Raw genomic sequence first — 23,310 nt, forward strand, 5'->3', positions numbered from 1 at the left:
AATGAAGATTTTTAATAATGAAAATTTTTTTTATTTAAAGTTATTAAAAAATTTTTAAAAAATTATTTACATGTTTGGCAGTTATTGATATACTTCAAGACAAACTGGGAAATGGATATGCCCATTTAGCTGATGAATCATGATGATATCCTCGAGGATAATCATTCGGATCATGTGGTAAATATCCACGATTGACAATTCCTTGAGTACTATGATGTCCATTACCCAAATTTGGTGACAATTTTCTACAATAAAATAAAACAACAAAATGAAAAAAAAAAAAGAAATTAATTGAAAGTAACTTTCTAAATAGTTTTTTTTTTCTTTTATCCAAGTATTAATTATGAAATATTTAATTGAATTTGTTTTTTTTTTTACCCAAGAATAATACGTTCATCAAGATCTTCATCAACAATTTTTGATAAATTTTTTCCAATATTTCTTGTATCAAAACTTTTTTCAATAATAACATGTCTGTCATATGGAGTATCATAATCAACCTCAAGAATTGTTGAAAATTGATGAGGAAATATAAGATCAATTATTGTTATTATTAATCCACCAATGAGACATCCAATACCTTGACATAAATTTTTAATTATAAAAAAATAAATAAGAAGAAGAAAAAGAGGAAGAAGAAAATAATTATAATATGTTTAGTCATCAAACATACCAGCAATAATAACAAGCCAATAATTCCATCCAAAATGAAATATAAGAATTGATCCATCAACATGTGCAACAAGTGGTTCACATGGTAATAAAGACCAATATATTAAAGTTGATAATAACATTAATGAACCAGTTAATATCATACTATATGCTCCATATCTTGGTACAACAATTAATAATAAATTTGTCATTAGCCAAAATGCAAAACAAGTCCTGAAAAAAAAAAAAACACAAATATAAGTAATTAAAATTACTGGACTAAACATAAAATTAAATTACCAAAGTGTTTTTGATGTATAATGACCAGCTTGACGATATTTATTACCCCAAGAAAATCCTTCTTGATGTAAACTAAAATATTCAGCTAATGAAATAATTGGAAATGGTGTACCACGTTTAAGTGCATCTCTAACAGATATACTCATTTCATTTGGTGTACGCCACCAAAATCTTTCATTATATTCAACATCATTTATTGAATCAGAAAAAAAATTTTGATCATTACCAATAACTAAAAAAAGAAATAAAATTAATTAGTTTATATTTATGATATGAATTATTATTAATTAAATAACCTTTGTAGGTAATATTTATGTGCATAAGACCAATGTATCCACCAATTTCCGCATGTGTCCTGTGCCTTGAGAATACACTATAACTACTGACAATTTGGGACGAGGTCGTATGCCAGGTGGAGCCATATTGAGCAACTGTAATTTGTTTTGTAAATATTATTATTCAACAGAGTTTTTCTTTTCATTTTTTTTTTCGCAATTTTAACATGTTTAACTATCAGTAATTTAAATCACCTTGAATGCTTGTACCAACAAGAAGACTCAATGTGACGGTAAAAAATGTTGTCAATCTCTAAAAATTAAAATAATTATAATTTATAAACATAAAAATTTATTATTTATTATTATTAACATACCTCTTTTCTAATACCAGGAAATATTATTAAAAATGCAGCAAATATTGTACAAAATATAATGAATATTGTTATTAAATGTATATCACCAGTAACTGGTGTACGATTACTATAACTGTAAAGTGTTGGACCCCCATTGTCTCTAAATGCATCGAACCAGCCCCACATATTTATTATTTCAACTAAAAAAAAAAAATATCATTAAATATATTTATTTAAATATAAACATGTTAATAAATATGAATAATAATAAAAAATATATAAAATACTCACTTTTTTAGCAAGGTCAAATAGCACAGATCCACGTGATCAATGTCACGGAACTTTCAGCAATATATAATAAAAAAAAAAAAATATATAAATAAATATTCTAATAAAAAATTAAATTAACACAAATTATCTTAAAGATCCGGTTTTGACGCACATTTCCTCCATCTCGTCATCATTTAGATAAATATTTCATTAAACAAAATATTATAAAAAATTAAAGAAAATTAACAATAATAATAAATAATATTGTTTATATTGTTTTTAATGATTAAAAATTAATTTTTTTTTTTGTTAATTAAAAATAAAATATTGTATGTTATAGTGTCCAAAGTGGCTCAAAGACTGAATCAAGTGGGTTAACAGGTATCCAGCATTGGAAATTGTTGGAAAGTTGGATCTGATAACCGACACAAGCCGATTTTTACCGATGTTTAAACTGGAAAAAGTCGAGGCCATTCGACAATATCACTCAACACTTTATAACTAGAATTACTTGGCTATTTTATTTTAATTATTATTTTTTTTTTTAAATTTAATTTTTAATGCATATATTGCACCAAAAATCAACAGACCATGTATGATTTTTCTTCTTCTTTTTCTTCATCTTGATGTCAACTCACACATAAATACACTCGTGGAAAGATTAAGATATATATATTATGATTTTTTTATTTTTATTATAAAAATAAAAAATACATATGAGAAGACTGCTAGACAAAGAAAATGTTTTATTTATGGATTTTATATATCTATATCAAATTTGGAACAAATTTTACGCATGTTGGAGGCAAAAAAAAAATTTTTTTTTTTTTTTCTTTTTTTACGCTTCCTAATTGTTATTTCCGACTTGAAAAATTGCCAGTTGTTTTTCTGACATCTTCAAGTAAATATCATTTAATAAATATTAAAATTTTTAAATTAAAAAAAAAATATCATTGCAAGGTAAATATATATATTTAAAATTTAAATTTTATTATAATTAATTAAAAATACAATATTTACTTTAAAAACAAAGAAATTATTTTTACTTAAAAATTCGTTTTTTTTTTATTTAAAAAAAGATAAAGTAGCCTTGTTTTTTATTTAGAAAAAACAGTATAAATAATTTTTTTTTATTTTATTAAATTATTTACGCAATTTTTATGTATATAAATATTTAAATTATATTTTTATATTAATTTATTGGAATTTTTTTTTTTCGTTCATTTTTATTTGTGATTTATTTATTTCTGATTTCGGTAAGTTTTTTTTTTTAAAACTATACACTAACGTACAATAACTAAGTAACTTGTACATCTATTTTGAGTGTATCTAAATTTGTACGGGTGATGGCATACGCATTATACGTGATACGAGAGACTAAGAAGATCCAAAAAGTTTAGCTTTTGATCGCGCAGTCGCTTAGATACAGCGGCACAGCTTAAAACTCTATATTCGTTGTCATCTACCTGGTCTGACACCTTCATCATTTGGCTCATTCATACAACCAAGGTACTAAATAATAACGCCCCCTTGATAAAAACAAAAATAAATAAAAATAAATAAAAACATTTTCATTCAAAAAAAAAAATAATTTAGACAAGTTTTTTTTTTTTCCGGGTTGTTTTGAAAAAAAAAAATATAGTTATCCAGCTTTTTGAGTTATTCATGTCGATGTTGGTGAAGTTGGTGGTCGGTTTTTTATTAGTGGCTCTTAGTACCACCACCCAAATCATTTAGATGTTATATTTTGTCGGACCGTAAAAGGCGCGCAACAAAATTAACGATTATTTTTATTCATTCCAGGTGGTTTATTTTATTTATCTAATAATTTTTTAAATATATTTTATTAATTTTTATGTTTTATATTTATTTAAATTATTATTTAAGTTAATTTTTGTTAGAAATTTTTGTTTAATTTTGTATATAATTATTCATATATTTTTTATTTGCAGATAAATTATATTCGTCAACTTGAATCATGTCGGAAAATCAAGGTCAGTTTTTCTTTTTATGAAAATTAATTTTTTTTTAAATATTATATTATTCTATATTTGACGCAGTTTTACAATGTTGCTTATATCTTTGCCAAAAAAAAAAAAAAATATATAAAATATTTTTAAATTTATTAACAAAGAAAAGGTGGTTGAACTTTTTTCGTTTTAAAATTTAAATGCGCAATAAAAATTATTAATATATATTTACTTGTATTTTCTTTTATTTTCAGAAGCAAAAATTGATGCTGGAAATATTGAAAATAAATTGAAAAATTTCGGTATCAATGGTAGTATTGATATTTTGGATAAAAAATTATTGAAAAGTTCATCAATTGATTCACACAAAGGTGTTATACCTATATTTATATTTTTTTTAAATATATATTTAATTTTTTTATTATTGTTTAAATTAATAAATATTTATTGTTTTAGATACAGAAGGGACAGTTGTTGTTGATCCAGCTAAAAATAATCCAGTCGAAGAATTGAATAAAATTGAAGTTAAGGATCAAGTCCCAACTGGCGAATTATCAAGAAATAATTCAATCGATGGAGCAAGAAATGTTGGTGAGTGCAGGAATATATTGCCCGTATTAGTAGAAAATTTATGCTCGTCCCTTGGAACTATAAATGATGTCTCAGACGAGCCCCTCGCCCCTGACCCAACTTCACGACAATCAACAAGTCAACAACAATCATCTACATCATCTTCATTATTACCACAATTATCAACATCAACAATAGCATCAACAACATCAATCCCATCAACAACAACACGTGATATCAATAATAAAAAAATTGATATAAATTATTTACAAGATTTATGTCCATCAGATATTAAAGCAGCAATAACACGTCTTGAAGAAACTTTAAAAAGTGTTGATGTTGATGCATTGAGTACTGATAATGATTTAGAAGCATCAGATAAAACAATAATTATAAATTTAATACAAAATCTTGTATCAAATTTAAAAAAAATTAAAATTAATGATAATAATAATAAAAATGATACAAGTCAGTCAAGTCGTCGTACTGGTAATCGTCATCGTGGTAATAGACATACAATTGGTGTTAGTAAAGAAGAATTAGCAAGTGCAAGAAAATGGCTTGAACAAGAACATGGACAACAAACAATTAAATTTAAACAACAAAAAATATTAAATAAAACAATTGAAAAAACAATTACAAATGATACAACATTATCTAATGATACAACAACACAACAATCAAGTATTTCAACATCTCAAATATCACCGGAAAATTATAAATTTGTAAATAGTATACCATCTGTTGTTAGAAGTTGTGATAAACATATTAAAGATGCTATTAATCAACAACAATCATTACAACATAAAACAAAAGATACAGAATTTAATATTGATATTAATGATAATACATTAACAATTGAACAAACAATACAACAACAAAATAATGATATTGTAACATCATTATTACCAACAACAAATCAAACACAAAATAAATCAAATAAATTTTTTGCTAAAAAATCAAAAATTAAACGTGCAAATACAATTGATATACCAAATTATTTAAAAATGCAAGAAGAAAAAAAGAGAAATTCATTAAATGGTTATGCTGATGTTGGTAATAGAATATCTGGATTAAGAAAACCAATTGATATTAGTGATAAAATAACATGGAATTATTATGGTAGTCATCAAACAATAAGTCCAGCTCCAATACCAAATTTTGAGCCAAAAACTGATAATGATAGAAAATTTCTTGCTCTTATTAATAGAAATAATAATAATAATAATAATAATGATAGTAATAATAGTAGTAATAATAATTTATTAAATAAAGTAAATTGGAATGTAAATGGTAATGTTAATCAACCATTTAAAACATTTAGCTATCGTCAAACAAGTTCAGTAGCTGATAAAAATTGGAAAAGTAGATTTTCAAATATTAAAACAACATTTGATCAACAATCATTGCCAACATCACCATCATCATTACCACCAATGTCATCAAGAAGATCATCAAGAGATCATGATATTGATTTAACATTAAAAAATGGTAATTTAACACCAGATAGTTGTACATCTGAACGTGTTAATACAATGAAATTTGGTAAATTTGATAATTCACATGATCAAAATCAAAATTGTCAACCATCTTATTATAATCCTGGTAATGTTGTATCAAAATTACCAATTTTTACACATGCAGCAACTTCACCATTTACAAAAATATCAAATCCATCACCAAAATATCCAGATGGACATAATAAAATTAATAAAATAACAGATAAAACAATTGAAAAACCAATATTATCATCATATTTACCAAATTGTGTATCAAATGGTTTATTAAAAGCTAAAGTTAAAATGTTTGATCATCAAAATTCACCAACACAAATACCAAAATCAACAATAAATTATAATAGAAAATCATATCCAGAAAGAAATGAAAATCGTTCTATTTTTGTAAAACAACAACAACAACAACAAGATACACCAATAACATCATTAAAAAATCAACGTAAAAAAGACAAGATACATCGTAATAATGGACATTTTTGTAATGATGAAAATGATGAAGATGGTGATGATGAAGAAGAAGAATTAAAAACTGTTGAAAAATATCCAAAAAAAAATTCAATAACAACAACATCATCACAGCCACAACAACAGCATGTACAATCAGTTGCTGTACAAACAAATACAAGTGAATTTGAAAATAAAATAAATATTCAAGATGTTACATATCCAAAAAAATTATCATATAAATTTGTACAACAACCAGAACATAAAGCATTTTATTCAGAAAATGAAAATCCAATTTATATACCACCAAAAATTATTGATAATTATAGTAATAATGAAATAATGATAAATAGAAGTGAAAATAAAGCATTTGATAAAATATTTATGCCTATTGAAACTGATAAAATGATTGAAAATCAAGATATAAGTCCAAATAAAATTGTAACAAGATATACAAGTGCCATAGCAACGCTTGCTTCAAATACATCTGAATCAATGAATCAAGATAATTATGAATTTATAAATAAATTACCAGAATTAGGCAATACATCTTCTCAACAAATTTTAAATGGTATAGAAAAAAATCAAAATCATTTAATAACAAATGTTCAAGAAGCAAGTGATACACAAAAAGTTATTGGACCACAGTATCAACAATCTTATCAAAGATCTTTAAATGATCAACAAGACATTCAACATAATTATCAACAGTCTTATCCTGTTTTAAATGGTCAAAGAAATATTCAACATAATTATCAACCATCTTATCAAGTTGCTGAACGACAAAATGATAGTCAAAAAAATTATCAACAATCTTATTCAACTGGAAATAATTGTGAGAGTTATCAAAATAATTATCAACCTGTTTATCCAGTAGCAAGTATTAAAGATCAAGTCTATACAAATTTTATACCAAATCAAATGAGTACAAGTCTTCAGGATGATATTGATAGACATAATATGTTACAAAAAAATTTAATAAAACGTTTACAAGAAAAATCAGATGATGAACAAGAATTAATAACATCACCATTATCACCACCGACAATTGAAGCAAATAATACACAAGATAAAATAAATATATTTGAAGAAAAATTACAAATAATGCCAATAACATTACCAAAAATAAATGTTATTAATGTTATAACACCAACAAAAATAATTTCACAACCATCATTTCCAATAAAACAATTATCACATCCAAAAACAACAACTAAAACAAAAATATTACCAATTGATTCAAGTGATGAATATCTTGTATCATGTGCTAATAAACCAAATCGTTCAATTGTATTATCAAAATCAGAATCATGGCATCAACTTGCTATGTTAAATAAATCACAAGTTAATAATTATCTTCAAGTACCAACACAAAATAATAATATAAATAATAATAAACCACCAAAACCAAATTCACCATTATTAAATCGTTTATCAAAAAATTTTGATAATGGTATGAAAAAAATGGAAGAAAAAGTACAAAGATATTTTAATAATAGTAATAATAATTCAACAACAAATTCAACAACAAGTCTTGATTGTCAAGATACAATTAAAAATAAAACAACAACAACAACAACAATTAATAAACGTGATAAAAAATTAACAAAAAGAAATTTTACAACATTTAAAAATAGTGGTAATGCACTTGTTAGAAGTCAAACAATGCCACATATATTTGATGATAATCTCGACGTTGACGAAGCTTTCGATAGCCTATTTGAAGAGGCAACACGCGATAATCGACATTAATAATTATAATTCCCTTTTATTTTATAAATTCGCAGGTACAATAAAATGCGTAATTTTCTTTTTTTTTTTTTTTCAATTAGTTATATAGTTTATTAATTTATTTTAATTATTATTTTAATTATTTTTAATTTTTGTAAAGTTATAAAATATTTAAAAAAAAAGAAATGTTAAAAAAAATTATTTCAATATATTGTACAAAATTAATTATTATTAAATTAAAAAAAAAAAGAAAAAAAAAAATTTTTAATAAATTTTTTTTGATTGATGTATAAAGGTCGTTAATGAGGGTGGCATTTATTGTCCAACAAAGGACTCAGTAAGTTTTAGTAACTTGAGAATGCATTTAAAAAATAAATAATTGCATAAAATATATCACCTCTAGATGATTTTTTTTTTTTTTTTTGAAAATAAAATATAGTTTAATACCTCCTTAGTTTAATGCATATAGAATTGCATGTAATAACTATTTTTTTCCTAAAAGATATATAAATCAAGTAAATAATAAAAATTAAATAATAGTTTTGTTAATTAAATTATAATATATTTTTTTTATTTTTTTTTTTCCTATTTCTATTTCTATTTTGTTTGTATTTGCAGCTGTTAAGAAACCAATGTCACCGTTTGCCAAATTTCGTCTTCTTGATCGACAAAATAGTCTTCAACTAAAAAGTCAACCAACTTCACCAAGGTAATAATAATAAAATTATTAATTATAAATTAAAAAATTAACTTATTAATAATTTAATTTAATTTTTATTATATTTTTTTTTAATTGTAGTTTTAGTCCAAGAAGACAAGGAAGTGAAGAAATATTATTTAAATTTACTGATCCAGTTGTTCAAGATAGTGCTGTTCAAATTAAAGAACGTTTATTATCATGGTGTAGAGAAAAAACAAAAGAATACGATGTAATGAAAAATTATTATATATTTTATTAAAAACATATTACTAAATTAATTGATACAAAAAATTATAAATAAACAATAGTGTCTTAAAATAATTTTTTTTTTTTCTCTCAACAGAATGTTAAAGTTGAAAATTTTTCAACAAGTTGGAATAATGGCTTGGCATTTTGTGCATTGATACATCATTTTAGACCAGATGCATTTGATTATTATTCATTAAAGCCTGATGATAAAAGAAAAAATTTTGAACTAGCATTTACAAAAGCTGAGTAAGGCACAATTATTTAATTTATATTTTTAAATTTTCTAAAATTACTAATTATTATTATTTTTATTATTTTTCAGTGAAGTTGCAGGAATTTTTCCACTACTTGATGTCGAGGACATGGTGATAATGCGTCGTCCTGATTGGAAATGTGTCTTTACTTATGTTCAATCAATTTGGCGTCGTTTTAAAGACGAAAATTAATTTAATATTTCATTTTTTTTTCGTCTAATTGTTGTTGTTGTTGTTTTTGTTTAACAAGAGAACAATTATATTGTTTTTTAATTTTTTTTTTTTTTGTTATATTGATGTGATATTTTAATCATTATTTTTGGCAGTGCCGAGTTATTATTTTATTCTATACAATTGTGCATTTAACATATATATTTTTGTTTTTAATTTTTTATATTATCTATTATTTTCTTAAATGGTTTTCATACGAATTTTTTTTTTGTTATTGTATTATGAACTGTTAGTTGACTAATGACTTTATAATTTTATTGTTAGAATTTAATAACACGTATGTCAAAATAATTTGATGATGACGTCAATTTTACACTGATTATTTTCAGCAATATAAAAGTTTATTTACGTTTTTATTATTTGCTTAGATTTATTATTTTTTTTTTTTCATTAAAATGTTTAGTAAATATTAAAAGAAAAATAAATAATTGAAATTAAGTATAGATATTATTTTTGAAGATTTAAAGAACACTGTCGTCCAAGGAATTATTGATGTCAGGTTGATCCTCACCAAGCATTTCCTTTAAAATAATAAACATAAAATATTGTTATTGTTTGAAATATATAATTATAATAATATTTATAGTTAATTTTGGATTAAACATACCTGAAGAACTTCTACAAGTGCTCGTGATTCATCCAACATTTCTTTGTAAGAACGATTTTCTTCTTCTAATTGTTTAATTTTATCATGTAATATATGTTTTTCTTCAAGTGCATTATCAAGTGCTATTCTTCTTTTTTCAGCTAATACTTTGTAATAATTTTCACTTGGTTCAGCTTCGGTTGTTAAATCATCATGTTTAATTTTTATTTTGCCACGTTGACTAGCTGATTTTTGTGATACTTTTTTAGCTGGTGATTTTTTATTAACTTTTCCAACTTCTGTTATTTTTTTAGTTTTTTCATTTGTAGTTTCTATTTTTATTTGTCCAGACATTTCTCTATAAATAATATAGGTAATAATTATAAATTATTATTTATCAATATTTTTATTTATAATAAATTATTGTTTAATTAAAATAATAAACTTACTCTTTTGACATGGCCTTTAATGGGCCACTCGTTGAACGTAATACTCTGCTTACTCTAACAAGATTTTCTTTATCTCTTGCTGCTGTTTCAAATGTTTTTGTACTTTTTTTCTTTAAAAATAAAATATAATTCATTCAAGTTAATATCAAAAAAAAAAATATAATTACACATAGCTATTTATTTATATTTTTATAATTCAAAATACTAACCTCAAATGATTTTGATGTTGTTGATGAAACAATTGTTGAGTGTTCAGTTTTCATGTTAAATTTTTGAATACAAAGAAACGATATTTGTTTCTTTGCAATTAATTGCTACAAAATTTAATAGAACAAATGATAATTTTTAATTTTTCTAATCAAAGCAATGTTATTATTTTTTTTTGCAGTTGGATATAAAAACCGTTAAACTTTACAAAATAACAAATAACGAAATACAGCACACACTCTACAGCATGTGCCACATACAATATAGAAAATAGAAAAAGAGAACGCAAATTGTCTAAAGAGGGAGAGAAATTCAATATGGCTTTCATTGAAGTTCAAAATTTATCCAACAGATGTTTGACAAGCTCCGTATTTCTCCGTGAAAAAAAAAAAAAAAAAAAATCTAATGGAAAATGGTGGAAACGTTTTGTTTGTGTATGTGTCTGTATTTACTGCGTTAATTTTTACGCAGGTTTATTTCCAATTCTTCAATTTTGCCGCAAAAAAAATCTATTAATACTTATTAAACGTGTATTAAAATTAGTTAATATTAATTTGAACTATATAAAGTTCGTTTTGGTAAGTTGTTTATAACATTATATAGATTTTAATAATTATATATTAACAATAATTTTAAATTCAACGACGCTCGACGATCGATACATGTTTGTGATACATTAACCTATTTTCATTTTTTTTATATTTTTTTTTTCTCTTGATATATAAAAAGTAATTGTTTTTATTAATTTATTATTATATTATTATTAATAATATAGATATTAGAGAGAGTATTTAATTGAATTGTTATGTTGACATTTGTTTAATATGATGTTATATTTTCAGTTTTGAATAATGTACAATGGCATTGGATTGACAACACCAAGAGGCTCTGGTACAAATGGTCATGTCCAAAGAAATTGGGCAATTGTCAGAAAAACCAAGGATAAAGTTGAGTACAGAGCTGATGATAAACATGATCAATTGAGTAAACAACCCAACAAGGAAATTCTTGATCATGCAAGAAAAAGAAAAATTGAGGTCAAATGTGCTGAACTTGCTGATGTTCTTGAACAACAAGGGTAAATATTTAAATTTAATAATTGAAAAAAATAATTGAATGTGTCTTATTAATTAAATTATTATTAAATATTAAATTACAGATTTACAACTGATGAAATCAAATTAAAAGTATCTGATTATCGTGAAGCACTTGTAGACTCTGGTCCAAAATCATCAGCAACAACTGATGAATTTGGTAGAATAACGTAAGTCATATACTATATATTATTTATTTTTATATATTATTATTATTAATATCTAGATTTGAAAATAAATTTAAAAAAAACTAGGTAGATTCATCTCATTTTTAAAAATAAAATCTAGCAAATAATTTATTTTTATTTGTTGGAAAAAAAAAAATTGAAGTCAAACTGATCCAAGAATATTACTGCAATATCTGTGATAATAATAAAAAAAAAAAATGTTATTGTAAAAGAGGGTGGTTGGGTGGTGGTAAATCCCTGGAGGCAAGATTTGCACTAAAATAACTGCATTGACGCGCAGTTCCGTGTACACAAGCTAAGAGTAATATCGACCCTTTAGCGCCGGCGCTTCCAACCCCTATTTTAAAAAGAAAAAAAAAAAAAAAAGGAAACAAAAATTATAGAAAAAAAAACAAATAAAATATTGTATATATACAAAAGGTGGTGGTTTTGGTGGGAGGTTTATGTACTCAATATGAAAACCCAGATAGAGAGATTGTCTGAATTTCAACATCAGTGTTGAAATGGACCGGCGTCCGGACGTTACGGTTAAAAAAAAAATAACAAAATTTATCAAATCAAATGTATTTTACGAAAAAGAAAAAAATATATATTCTAAAAATATAAACATGTAGTCCAAGTGATTTAACGCGAGTGTTAAAACTCATAAAATCACAAAAGTCTTCCAACTTAGTTTAATTTAATAATAAAAAATTTTTAAAAATAATATATCTAATTTAAAAGAAAGTAAAATTTATTTAATAAAAATTAATATTTCATATAAATATTTTAATTATATACATAAATTTTTAATAATTAATATTATTATATAAAATTTCATATGAGATTAGTGTGCCTAATCCAACGTCTTCCAACGTAAAAAATATAATATATAAAACTAAAATTAATATTTAAAAATATTTATTGATAAAAATTTATTAAGAAGAAAAAAAAATAACAACGATTGTATTACCAACACTTGTTGGTTCATCCAGACCAATTTATTTCAATTGAAAAATTAAAAAAAAGTATTGAGAAAATTGCAACGTAAATAAAGAAAAAAAATATTTAAAATAACAAGGCTGAATAAATAGTACATGACAAATGATAATGTCTACATTTATTTCGACAAAAACACCGCGTGGAAGAGGTCCAACTGATGGTCGTGCATTTTTTGAACGTTTATGGCGTGGTAATTTTTTTTTAGACCGACAAAAAATTGTAAAACGTACGCGCAAGCGTAAATTAAATATAACAAATTGTAATAAACGTAATAAAAAATTACAATTTAAACAACATTGTTGTTGTTGTCAACAAATAAAACTTCATTTACTTGCTGGACAAAAAACAAGCATTAAATCTGTCGTTAGGTATTTATATATTTTAAATTTAATTAAATTATTATTATTATATTTTGAAGCTCTTGAAGTCACGTGGATTAATTGGATCATTTCCAAATTGGATTTAATAAAAATTTTCTGCTAGTAAATTAAATTATAATTTAAAAAAAAAATAAATAATATTTTTTTATTGATTTTAAATGTGTCAAAGTTTGTTTGAATAATTGTCAAGTAGAAAAAGCAAAAAATTAAACTTGAAAGGGGAAAATGATTAAATGGGGCTGTGAAGGAGGGAAAAAAAAATGAAAATTATGATAAAGGAAGTTGAGGAAGAAAAAGAAAAAAAATATATATATGAAAAGGCTAGCTAGCTAGATGACAAGAGACAAAACTAGTGGGACGTATTGATCGAGGGTTTATGGCGTAACAAACTGGGGTGTACTTTAGCGCACAACTGTGTTATCCCCCTACTTGTGAGGGAGGGGTTGCAAGAAGGATGACGAACTCTGATATTGCTTTCAGTATAATATTGCATTCACAATTCGACCCAAACTTATAACCACTTATAACTATAAAATTTATCAAACTTGAATAAACGCTGTTTATGTTTTTTATTTTTCATTTGATATTATTATTATTTTTTTTCTTTTAATAATTAATAATGACTGTTAAATTATCAAATCGGTATGATTTTATAAAATTTATAATTGGTATAATTTAAATAGGAATGATTTATAATTATTTAATTTGATCTGTTTAAATAGTGTACGTGAAACTCATCAAATTGCTGAAGCACAACAGGAAAAAAATGCAAAATTACGTGAAGCATTTGGTATATCAGAGTATTTTGTTGAAGGAAGTAGTTTAGATCCTGAAAGACATGTACGTGAAGCAGAAGCTAAAGCTGCTGCAAGTAAAGTATATGAACTTGTTAAAAGTCCAAGTCAACCACCACCCGAAGCTGATATAATAACAACAACAGCTGAAAAAAAAAATAAACGTAAAAGATCATCCAGCAGTTTGAAGAAAAAAAAAGGAAAAAAACATAAAAGAGACAGGTATATAAAATTTTTTATTAATAATCACGAATAACTGAAGGTTGTTTATTTGATTTAGAAAATTATTTTTAATATATATATTATTCTTAAACAATGATAATTATTTTTTTTTTTTTTATAAATTTAAATAATTTTCTTGATCAATCAACCTTCAAAATTAACCGTGAATTAGCCTATGAAAATTATTTTCCCCTTGTAGTTACACACATATCCTTTTTTTTTTAATTAATTTATTTAATTTTTATTATTTATTTAATAATCGATTATGAATTTATTCATTTAATCAAATTATATGCTTTCAAACACATTTTTAAATTGAAAAAAAAATTTTTAAAAATACGTCAATTGTATTTTAGATAATTGTTTTTGATTAATTAATTAATTTTTTTTTTTTTTTCTATAATTTATAAAACTCGCCTTCTATCTCATGTCCCATACACATATTTCTCTGTTTCAAACAGAACTGAGGAGGACTGAGTGCCTATTCAATAGGCTCAGTAGGTAAGTCATGGTCGTCGCGTAATTATTTTCAAACAAAAATAATTAATAATATACCCCCACGGTTTTTCATTTGCATTATTATTTTTATTTATATATTATTTTAATTGACAATTATTATTTTTTCATTTATTCATAAAACGCGTTGTTTTAATTTTCATTATCGTCTTATGTTTGATTAATTTTTAAGTGAATAATAACCATGGTTTTTTTTTGTGTGAAATATTTTTTATAAAAAAATTAATTGTTTATCGATAAAAGCCTGTTGTTAATGTCATCTCTCTATTTTTTTCTGACAAGTCCGTCCCTATTGATGGTTATCAAGGTAATGCTAATCCCATATTTTATCAATAATCCTCACAATTAATCGTCTCTTGTCTACAATTAATTTGTCCTTATATATTTTGCTAATTTAAAAGATTTAGTTTATCGATAATTTAATTTCATAAAAATTAAATTAGATATTTTTTATTAATAATTTTTTAAACTAAATCTTTTAAAATAATAAATTAGTCATTGCTAGTTTTAAATAACCCTCGAAAAAATTTATAAATAAATTAAAGTCTTGAACGTTAAAATATAATTTTTTTTTTTCATATTTTTTTATAAAAATCATGTTTGATAAATTTTTTATCAGCACAAGATGAATATGCACTTGATGGCAGGATGACGTCCACTGCAATAAATTTAGATTAATAATTATTCACAATATATATGTAATAAAAAAAAAAAAAAATTTAATATCCATCAATAATTTAACATCAGTATATTGTGGTATTTTTAAATAAATATTATTTGTTAATTATATTATTAATAATTAAATAATATTAATTTTATAATTGTGTTAAATTTTTCATAGATCTGAATCACCAAAATCGAGCAAAAAAAAGGATAAATCAAAGAAAAAAAAGAAAGATAAAAAACATAAAAAAGATGTAAGCTCATCTGACAGTGATTCACCAAGTGATGATTCTGATAATAGCAGGTAATTAATTTATTATTAATCAATTAATAAATAAAACGAAAAAAAAAAAAAATATTTTAATGAAAAAATTTCTGCTTCAACAGTTCATCAGAAGCTGAGTCAAAAAAGAAAAAGAAAAAAAAGAAGAAGAAGTCAAAAAATGACAACAAAGACAAACAAGAGGTAATAATAAATATTAAATTATAAATATTAATTAATAAATTTTTTAATAAATCATTTTTAATAATTTTTATGTATTTGTATAAATGTTTATACGCATACATACGGTAATTTTTTTATGCATGTTTTTATAATTATTTGCATGTTATTATCAAAATATAATTATATCAATTTAAAGTTCTTTTAATTTAAAAAAATATTCCATCTTTTTTATTTCAATTTATTTATTATTTATCTATTTATCTATTATTATTTTTTTTATTTCAAAATTACATTTGCCTTTTCTATTTTAATATTTTAAATATATTTAATATTTTTTTTTTCATCCTTTTGCATGATTATTGTGCTTATTGCTGAAAAATAAATTAATAAAAAAAAAAAAAAGATACAGCAAGAAATAAAAAAAAATTATATATATATCACTATTTCAAAGATGTAAATCTCAGTATTGTTTATAATTATCAGCGCCATTTGACAGGATACATTCCCTGAGTGAGTACCCGACATGCCGCTACTCAGTGTAATTAATAATTCGTAAATTATTTAATTATCATTAAATGAGTTTGCGACTGTTGTATGTATCACTTTGTTTTGTGTCAAGCACCCTTGCAATTAATAATCATCAAGTAGTAGAAAAAAAAAATATAATTAACCCTTGAAATAATTATGAATGATTTAAGCATTTAAAAACAAAAATAATATCTAGTATTAAATTGTTATTAGTGAGTTATTCAATGAACTAAATTTTAAAAGTATTTTAAAAATTTAATAATGAATAATTAAAAATTTAAAAAAAAAAGTTGTTTAAAATTTTTAATCTCTCCCTTGTAAGACATAAAATAAAATGCATGATTTTGATGTTGTAGATTATGATAATTAATAATTAATACTAATTTAAATTATTTAAATATTTTTTTTAGAAAAAAAAGCCTCAAAAAAGAAAGCATCAGTCTTCTGAGAGTCAATCAGATACGTAAGTTATTTTACATTTAGATAGTTTTAAAAAATTTAGATATTTAATTTATTTTATGAATTTTAGATCTCCAGAAAGACCAAAAAAACAGACAAAACATGATAAAGCAGAAAAAACGGAAATTCCAATTGAAATACCAAAAGAAATACGTCAAAGAACACCTCCAAAAAAATTAGAACGTTCTAGAATTGAAAGATCAATTTCACCAAGACCTCAAGCTGCTTCACCAGTTAGAAGAAAAGATAAATCACCACTACCTCCACCACCACCTGCAAGAAGATCAAAAAGTCCTCGTTCAAATTCACGTCGTAATCGTTCAATTTCACGTGGTCGTGATGATCGAAGAAGATCACCACGTAGATATTCACGACAACGTAGATTATCACCATCACCTCCACGTAGACGTAGACTATCAAGATCACCAAGACGTATATCAAGATCACCAAGACGTATATCAAGATCACCTAGACGTATATCAAGATCACCAAGGCGTGCATCAAGATCACCAAGACGTACATCAAGATATTCAATATCACGAAGTCATAGCCGTTCTAGAAATGATAGATATGTATCACGACGACGTAGATCACCATCAAATTATCGTAGACGTAGATCAAATTCTAGACGTCGTTATTCACCACCAAGAAATTCAAGAAATCGTCGTGATAAATCACGTGATTGTCGTAAATCACGTTCAAAATCAAGAAGTCGTTCAAGAAGATCATCATTAAGTTATTCACCAGTAAGAAAAAATCCAGAACGTTACAGAGATATTTTACCAAAAAATAATGAATTATCACCAAAAAAGAATGAAAAAAAATTAATAAATTTACGTGGTAAAAATAATCAAAATCAAAAAATAATTACACCAAGAGTATCTTTACGTTCATCAGATGATGAAAAAGAAGAAGAAGAAAGAGCAGCAAATATTAATAATGATGATGATGATGAGCCAAAAATTGAAGATGAAGAAAAACAAAAAGAAATATTAACATTAAAAAAATTACAAACTGGATTAGCAGCAAAAGCTAAAGAAACACTTGAAAAAAAATCAATAAGTCCAATTAAAATTAAATTAGAAAAAAAAGATAATGCATTGAATATTGAATTACCAAATGAACCACAAAAAATTCAAACAATGTCAATTAATACAAAATTATCTAAAAATATTGATAATAATATTATTGATTATCAAGATAATTCAAATTCAAAATCATCAATTGCTGAAAAAATTATTGATTCAAGTCGTTCACCATCACCAGCATTACCATTAACACGTGAAGAAGCTCAATCACCATCCAAAGAATCAACAAATGTTCAATCAATATTATTATCACCAAAAAATTATGATGATTTAACATTAAATCATCAATCACCAATAAAATCTCCAATAACAACAACGACAATTGTTGAATCACCATTAAATTCACCAAAAAAATCAAAATCATATTCAAAAAGTCCATCAAGATCAGTATCCAGATCAGTATCACGTGAAAAATCATCAAGTCCAAAAAGAAAAATTATTCAGACAATAAATAAATCAAAAAGTCGATCAAAAGATAAAAGTCCATATTCTACAGAAAAAAGAGCATCAAGATCATCTTCTAGAACAAGATTATCTGTTAGAAGTGTTTCTAAAAAATCTCGTGGATCTAGATCATCATCTAGAAGTGTAAAAAGATCTATTTCAAGATCAAGATCAATTTCTTTGAAAAAACAAGAATCTAGAAGTCCAAGTAGATCACCTTCAAGACATTCAAGAAGTCGTTCTGTATCAAAAAAATCAAGAACTCATTCAAGATCAGTTTCTCGAACATCTAGAGATAAATCTAAACGTAGCAAAAGTCGAAGCAGTTCTCGATCATCGAGAAGGTATTTAACACATTAATTTTAATAACAAAAATTAATTTATTTTTTGTATATTTTATTTGATTATGTTGTTTTTGTTGTTGTTTTATTTTTTAATTAGCTCAACTAGACGTAGTAGACGAAGCTACTCAAGCTCATCAAGATCATCAAGCAGTGGTTCTAGTCGTTCATCAAGATCTTCATCAAGTAGTTCAGCATCAAGCAGATCACGTTCACCATCAATTCCACGACGACATGGTTCACCAAGTTTTCTTGATCGTCGTAGAATTACCAGGTAAATTATCCAACTCAACAGGTTCTCAATATTTATTTATTTTTTTTTTATATGCACCTTAAAGTTGTTACACGCGCTCGATATCGCTAGTTTTTTTTTTATTGTAATGTATTTTCTTTATTAGCATTTTATTATTATTTTATATTATTTATAAAAAAAAAATTTTTGTGAAAAAAACAATAATTTTTTATTATTATTTAGATAATTTCCTAATTTTTTCTTTTTTTTCTGTTTTTTTGTTGGATCCAGCAGAGACAGATCGAGGGGCAGACATAGAAGATAGAGTATTTGGATTTTTTTTTTTTCATAAATATTGATTTTATACACACAAGTTTATTAATCAATCAAAAAAATAAAATCTCTAAAAATAAAATCAGTACGCACATATTAAATTTAATAATATTCACACTTGATAAAGTTATCTAATTTAATTATCATAACAAGACAAAAAAAATATATAAAAATTACTTTTTATTATTTATCTTTTGTTTAATATTATTTTTTGATTATTCATTTGAAATTGAATTTTTTTTTTTTCTCGCGTATTCAGTTGATCATTAAAGTTTAAAAACTGAATTATTATTATTATTTTTTTTTTTTAATTTGTATTTTGCATTTAAATAATTATTGATATATGTATATTTTTAGTTAATAGATGTGTGGCATGTATGTCATTATTTAAAATGTACATCAACTAAAAAGAATAAAATTATTATTCTTAAAATCAAAAAGAAAAAAAAAAAAACAAAAGCCTTGATTTTGGCTTGAATGCAAAAAATAAAAAATTAAATGGCTTTCAATTTTAAACACAACAATAAAGTATGATATTGCTGTAATGCTGTTGTTTTAATTATTATTTAATTATTTATTTATCAAGTAGATTTGTAAGTTTTTTAAAAATTTATTATTTGTTTGTCAACACGTTATTTTTTTATTGTCATCAATTGTATAATAAAGCCACTAGTTTAATCATCAAAAAAAAAAGAAGGTAAGTTCACATTTTAATTTTTTAAAAATTATTTAGCATGTTTTTTATTATTTTTAATTCACAATATTAATTGATGTTTAATATATTAAAACTAATTCGAATAATTGCATATTGATTGTGATTTTTTTGTTTGTGATTAATTCAACTAACAAAATTAACAAATTAAATTGTAGTGCTAGAAAAAGGCCGATTCCGTATCATCGACCGACTCCAACACCTCCATCATCACCAAGCAGTAGTGATGATAGTTGTCACACTGATTGGTCAAGTCCAAGCAGAGGATCTAGTCATTCACCAACTCGAAGTCCATCTTATACACGTTGAAATTTTTATTAAAATATTTGAGTATATTTACTCAAATTATTACCAGAAAATTTGAAAGTGGGAAAGATCAAACTGATGGCTTCAGTTGTTTAAATATTTAAAAAAATAATTAATCAATTTTTTTGATTGATATATTTATTCCAAGTATTATTTATTTTAATAATTTTTTTGTTATTATTTATCAAGTTCAATGAATGAATTACCTCATTATTTAAATATTTATTAATTTTTTTTTTTTTTACTAAAAGAAGTCATAGTAAATTTAATTTAATATTATTTCTAAAGAAATTTCTAGTCAAAGTTGATGACCAAAAACCAACTCAGATTATTGTGATTGAAAAAAAAAAAATTTATAGTGCAATGTTGACTATTCAATTTTTTAATTAATTAATTAATTGTAAATAAATTATTAAAATAAAATTGTCAAATTAGATATTATAGTTAAAATTTAATTTAACAAATTAACATTGCACGATTATTAGTTAATTTAAAGCAAAAAAATAAAACAAATTTAGCTAATTTTTATTTTAATTAATTAATACAAAAGAAAATGACGAAAAACAAAATAAAAGTAAAAATGTTTTAATGTTGAAAGAAGATAAAGAAAACTAATTTTTTTTTTTTTATCTGTAAATTAAACCATGTATTGTTGTTGTGTGATTAAAAAATGCTAATGAATGAATAATAATTATAAACAAATGAAATTTATTAAAAAACAATTAACAATTTAATATTGAATCTGGATATTATTAATTTATATTAAAATATTGTCAATCTTTAAAACAATTATTGTTTATTTTTTTGGTCGTTGATTATTCATTTTTTTTTCTCTAGCATTTGCTAGATAAATTGTCCAGAGGAAGCCAATCAAATTCACAACGAGAACACGAAGCTATAACAAAAAAATTTGAATAATAATTAGCAAATTATTAACATTAATTAATTTATTTTTACATATAACCTTACCATTGGTGGAACATATTTAATATTAATAAATTGCAGCAATGTCAAGTACTTCCAATTGGCCATTAAAATTGGTAAATACATTTTTTTTAAATTTGAATAAGAATCATCATGTGTTTTACCCTGAAAATTAAACAGTATTAATATATATTCTTTGAATGAGGGTATAATTTTAAATCTATAATTACCTCAAGTATTGAAAGCATGTACAATGACAATGATTGAAATAATGGAGTGTAAATAAGTCTTTCAATTAATAAAATTCCCAATGGATTTTTAACAATCTGAGGAATGTATTTGTAGAAATAATGAGGTACTGGTCCACCAAAGAACAATCTACATAATAAAAAAAGCAGAAATTAAACTTAACATTCTATTGCATCAAATAAGTCATGTGTTAATTAAAAAATTACCCAAATAATCCAAATGCAAGTAAAGTGTCATCATTTAATTTTTTTGCTCCCATAATTTTTTGAGCAACATAGTTGCCACTTGTTGCAAGTACACAGCTGAAATATTTATTATCAATAATTAACAAGAAGAAATAAAATTATCATTTAGATTATGTTGCACAATTAATAACCTTGTTATTGCTTTTGTTTTAATTGGATCTGTATACAATCTGCTGAAATAAGATCCAATAATTTCATAAATAAGTTCTGATGGTTTTGATAGTGACATATTGTTTATTTATTTGACTTTTAAACTCAATAACACATCCTCGAGATTAAAAAACTATAGCTTTTGTAAAACGTGATTAAAATTATATAAAACACTAAGTACACTTTTTTTTTTTTTTATAATATTAAGATTAACGAGTAAGTATGTTGAACGTGTTTACATTATTTTTTTTTTATATGGACTTTGGATAAAAAAAAAAGTATCAATTTCATATTGTTATTATATTTACAGTCGGAACTATATTTTTTTTTTATGTTTGGTAGAGTGGGTAAAGAAGAGTAGAGATATGCGCTTACTCCCCGATTACATATATGAAATTCCATAGAAAATGATTAGCCTGTGAAAATAATGACAATTTATTAGAAAATTAAGATCTTAACAGAATAACATAATAATATCAGCAGTATTTGTCATTTTTGGAAGCTTACTCTATTTTATTTATGAGTCCCTGATAATTTGATTTTTCCGCAAAGAATTGATTAAAAAAAAATAAAATTGTTAACATGATAACATTATAATAAGCAAGGGAGTATTCAATATTTTTTGGAGCTTTACCTTTCTTTTTGAAATTCCCTAATTATTTTAAAATAGGAAAACTATGAATTGAATATATATATTTATATATAATACCTCTTCGCCTGTTCTATGGTCCTGTTCAAACAGCATAATTTTTTTATTATTTTTTCTATTTGTTTTTTGAAATACAAATTTTATTTTTGAAATGGCAGGGAAGCAGGAAGTCTAGGAGGTGGTCTATGATTTAAATAAAATACCTCCTTGCCTGTTCTATGATCCTGTTCAAATAGCATATTTTTTTAATTATTTTTTCTATTTGTTTTTTTAAAAAAAACAAATTTTATTTTTGAAATAGCAGGGAAGCAGGAAGTCTAAGAGGTGATCTATGAATAAATGAAATACCTCTTTGCCTGTTCTATGATCCTGTTCAAATTGCCTATTTTTTTTATTATTTTTTCTATTTGTTTTTTTAAAAAGAAATTTTATTTTTAAAATATCAGGGAAGCAGGAAGTCTAAGAGGTGATCTGTAAATTAAATAAAATACCTCCTTGCCTGTTCTATGATCCTGTTCAAACAGCAAATTTTTTTAATTATTTTTTCTATTTGTTTTTTTAAAAACAAATTTCATTTTTGAAATGATCTAGGAATTGGATAAAATAC

General features: G+C 23.9%; 6 protein-coding genes across 14 annotated transcripts; 3 read left to right on the plus strand and 3 right to left on the minus strand.

Annotated features, from left to right (window-relative positions):
• Positions 1–73: 73 nt before the first annotated feature.
• Positions 74–2,464, minus strand: LOC122857154 (dual oxidase maturation factor 1). The gene is made up of 8 exons (XM_044159178.1): positions 1,874–2,464; positions 1,604–1,782; positions 1,482–1,539; positions 1,248–1,382; positions 952–1,183; positions 674–885; positions 379–580; positions 74–245 (listed from the first exon to the last, which is right to left on the minus strand). The coding sequence occupies exons 2-8, from the start codon at positions 1,766–1,768 to the stop codon at positions 95–97; spliced, it is 1,155 nt and encodes a 384-aa protein (XP_044015113.1). The 5' UTR covers positions 1,769–1,782; positions 1,874–2,464; the 3' UTR covers positions 74–94.
• Positions 2,465–3,117: 653 nt separating this feature from the next.
• Positions 3,118–8,793, plus strand: LOC122857155 (probable WRKY transcription factor protein 1). Of its 4 annotated transcripts, XR_006374181.1 has the most exons (7): positions 3,121–3,361; positions 3,495–3,655; positions 3,805–3,846; positions 4,077–4,193; positions 4,279–8,140; positions 8,380–8,421; positions 8,703–8,775. XR_006374181.1 is itself a non-coding variant. In XM_044159179.1 (5 exons), exons 2-4 carry the CDS (start codon positions 3,831–3,833, stop codon positions 8,103–8,105), a joined length of 3,960 nt encoding a protein of 1,319 aa, XP_044015114.1. In that variant the 5' UTR covers positions 3,122–3,361; positions 3,805–3,830; the 3' UTR covers positions 8,106–8,140; positions 8,703–8,793. The 4 variants fall into 4 exon arrangements, 1 of the variants encoding a protein (XP_044015114.1); XR_006374182.1 differs by lacking the exon at positions 3,495–3,655 and having other exon boundaries at positions 3,118–3,361; positions 4,285–8,140; XR_006374180.1 differs by lacking the exon at positions 3,495–3,655 and having other exon boundaries at positions 3,122–3,361.
• Positions 8,717–9,479, plus strand: LOC122856262 (smoothelin-like protein 2). The gene is made up of 4 exons (XM_044157957.1): positions 8,717–8,793; positions 8,884–9,013; positions 9,128–9,231; positions 9,356–9,479. The coding sequence occupies exons 1-4, from the start codon at positions 8,717–8,719 to the stop codon at positions 9,477–9,479; spliced, it is 435 nt and encodes a 144-aa protein (XP_044013892.1).
• Positions 9,480–9,715: 236 nt separating this feature from the next.
• LOC122857159 lies at positions 9,716–11,050 on the minus strand. Its single transcript, XM_044159187.1, has 4 exons — positions 10,763–11,050; positions 10,554–10,663; positions 10,126–10,462; positions 9,716–10,039 (listed from the first exon to the last, which is right to left on the minus strand). The coding sequence occupies exons 1-4, from the start codon at positions 10,814–10,816 to the stop codon at positions 9,980–9,982; spliced, it is 561 nt and encodes a 186-aa protein (XP_044015122.1). The 5' UTR covers positions 10,817–11,050; the 3' UTR covers positions 9,716–9,979.
• A 111-nt stretch (positions 11,051–11,161) lies between these two features.
• Positions 11,162–21,275, plus strand: LOC122857156 (serine/arginine repetitive matrix protein 2-like). Of its 6 annotated transcripts, none has more exons than XM_044159180.1 (10): positions 11,162–11,338; positions 11,603–11,838; positions 11,920–12,024; positions 14,126–14,419; positions 15,777–15,902; positions 15,986–16,064; positions 16,982–17,034; positions 17,101–18,906; positions 19,004–19,177; positions 20,339–21,275. In XM_044159180.1, exons 2-10 carry the CDS (start codon positions 11,612–11,614, stop codon positions 20,487–20,489), a joined length of 3,015 nt encoding a protein of 1,004 aa, XP_044015115.1. In that variant the 5' UTR covers positions 11,162–11,338; positions 11,603–11,611; the 3' UTR covers positions 20,490–21,275. The 6 variants fall into 6 exon arrangements, with proteins under 6 accessions (XP_044015115.1, XP_044015117.1, XP_044015118.1 ...); XM_044159182.1 differs by lacking the exon at positions 20,339–21,275 and adding an exon at positions 19,427–20,008; XM_044159183.1 differs by lacking the exon at positions 20,339–21,275 and adding an exon at positions 19,430–20,008.
• Positions 21,276–21,281: 6 nt separating this feature from the next.
• Positions 21,282–22,353, minus strand: LOC122857158 (PXMP2/4 family protein 3). Its single transcript, XM_044159186.1, has 5 exons — positions 22,036–22,353; positions 21,866–21,961; positions 21,641–21,788; positions 21,456–21,575; positions 21,282–21,381 (listed from the first exon to the last, which is right to left on the minus strand). Exons 1-5 carry the CDS (start codon positions 22,131–22,133, stop codon positions 21,283–21,285), a joined length of 561 nt encoding a protein of 186 aa, XP_044015121.1. The 5' UTR covers positions 22,134–22,353; the 3' UTR covers position 21,282.
• Between the last annotated feature and the right edge of the window lie 957 nt (positions 22,354–23,310).

This window comes from Aphidius gifuensis, linkage group LG5 (assembly GCF_014905175.1).
Source record: "Aphidius gifuensis isolate YNYX2018 linkage group LG5, ASM1490517v1, whole genome shotgun sequence".
Taxonomy (NCBI): domain Eukaryota; kingdom Metazoa; phylum Arthropoda; class Insecta; order Hymenoptera; family Braconidae; genus Aphidius; species Aphidius gifuensis.

Bases quoted from the DNA above. Each gene is read 5' to 3' on its own strand.
- LOC122857154 (XM_044159178.1), bottom strand. From the start codon at position 1,768: ATGTGGGGCTGGTTCGATGCATTTAGAGACAATGGGGGTCCAACACTT. The intron at 886-951 runs GTAATTTAATTT...TTTTTTTTTCAG, and splicing joins TATACATCAAAAACACTTTG to GACTTGTTTTGCATTTTGGC. The intron at 581-673 runs GTATGTTTGATG...ATTTATGTCAAG, and splicing joins TTGGCTTGTTATTATTGCTG to GTATTGGATGTCTCATTGGT.
- LOC122857159 (XM_044159187.1), bottom strand. From the start codon at position 10,816: ATGAAAACTGAACACTCAACAATTGTTTCATCAACAACATCAAAATCA. The intron at 10,664-10,762 runs GTTAGTATTTTG...TTATTTTTAAAG, and splicing joins CAACATCAAAATCATTTGAG to AAAAAAAGTACAAAAACATT. The intron at 10,040-10,125 runs GTATGTTTAATC...ATTATTTTAAAG, and splicing joins CACTTGTAGAAGTTCTTCAG to GAAATGCTTGGTGAGGATCA.
- LOC122856262 (XM_044157957.1), top strand. From the start codon at position 8,717: ATGTCACCGTTTGCCAAATTTCGTCTTCTTGATCGACAAAATAGTCTT. The intron at 8,794-8,883 runs GTAATAATAATA...TTTTAATTGTAG, and splicing joins AGTCAACCAACTTCACCAAG to TTTTAGTCCAAGAAGACAAG. The intron at 9,232-9,355 runs GCCTGATGATAA...ATTATTTTTCAG, and splicing joins TTTGATTATTATTCATTAAA to TGAAGTTGCAGGAATTTTTC.
- LOC122857156 (XM_044159180.1), top strand. From the start codon at position 11,612: ATGTACAATGGCATTGGATTGACAACACCAAGAGGCTCTGGTACAAAT. The intron at 12,025-14,125 runs GTAAGTCATATA...CTGTTTAAATAG, and splicing joins GATGAATTTGGTAGAATAAC to TGTACGTGAAACTCATCAAA. The intron at 14,420-15,776 runs GTATATAAAATT...AATTTTTCATAG, and splicing joins AAAAAACATAAAAGAGACAG to ATCTGAATCACCAAAATCGA.
- LOC122857155 (XM_044159179.1), top strand. The intron at 4,194-4,278 runs GTGTTATACCTA...TTATTGTTTTAG, and splicing joins ATCAATTGATTCACACAAAG to ATACAGAAGGGACAGTTGTT.
- LOC122857158 (XM_044159186.1), bottom strand. From the start codon at position 22,133: ATGTCACTATCAAAACCATCAGAACTTATTTATGAAATTATTGGATCT. The intron at 21,789-21,865 runs GTAATTTTTTAA...TTTATTATGTAG, and splicing joins CTTGCATTTGGATTATTTGG to ATTGTTCTTTGGTGGACCAG. The intron at 21,382-21,455 runs GTAAGGTTATAT...TTTTTGTTATAG, and splicing joins TTAAATATGTTCCACCAATG to CTTCGTGTTCTCGTTGTGAA.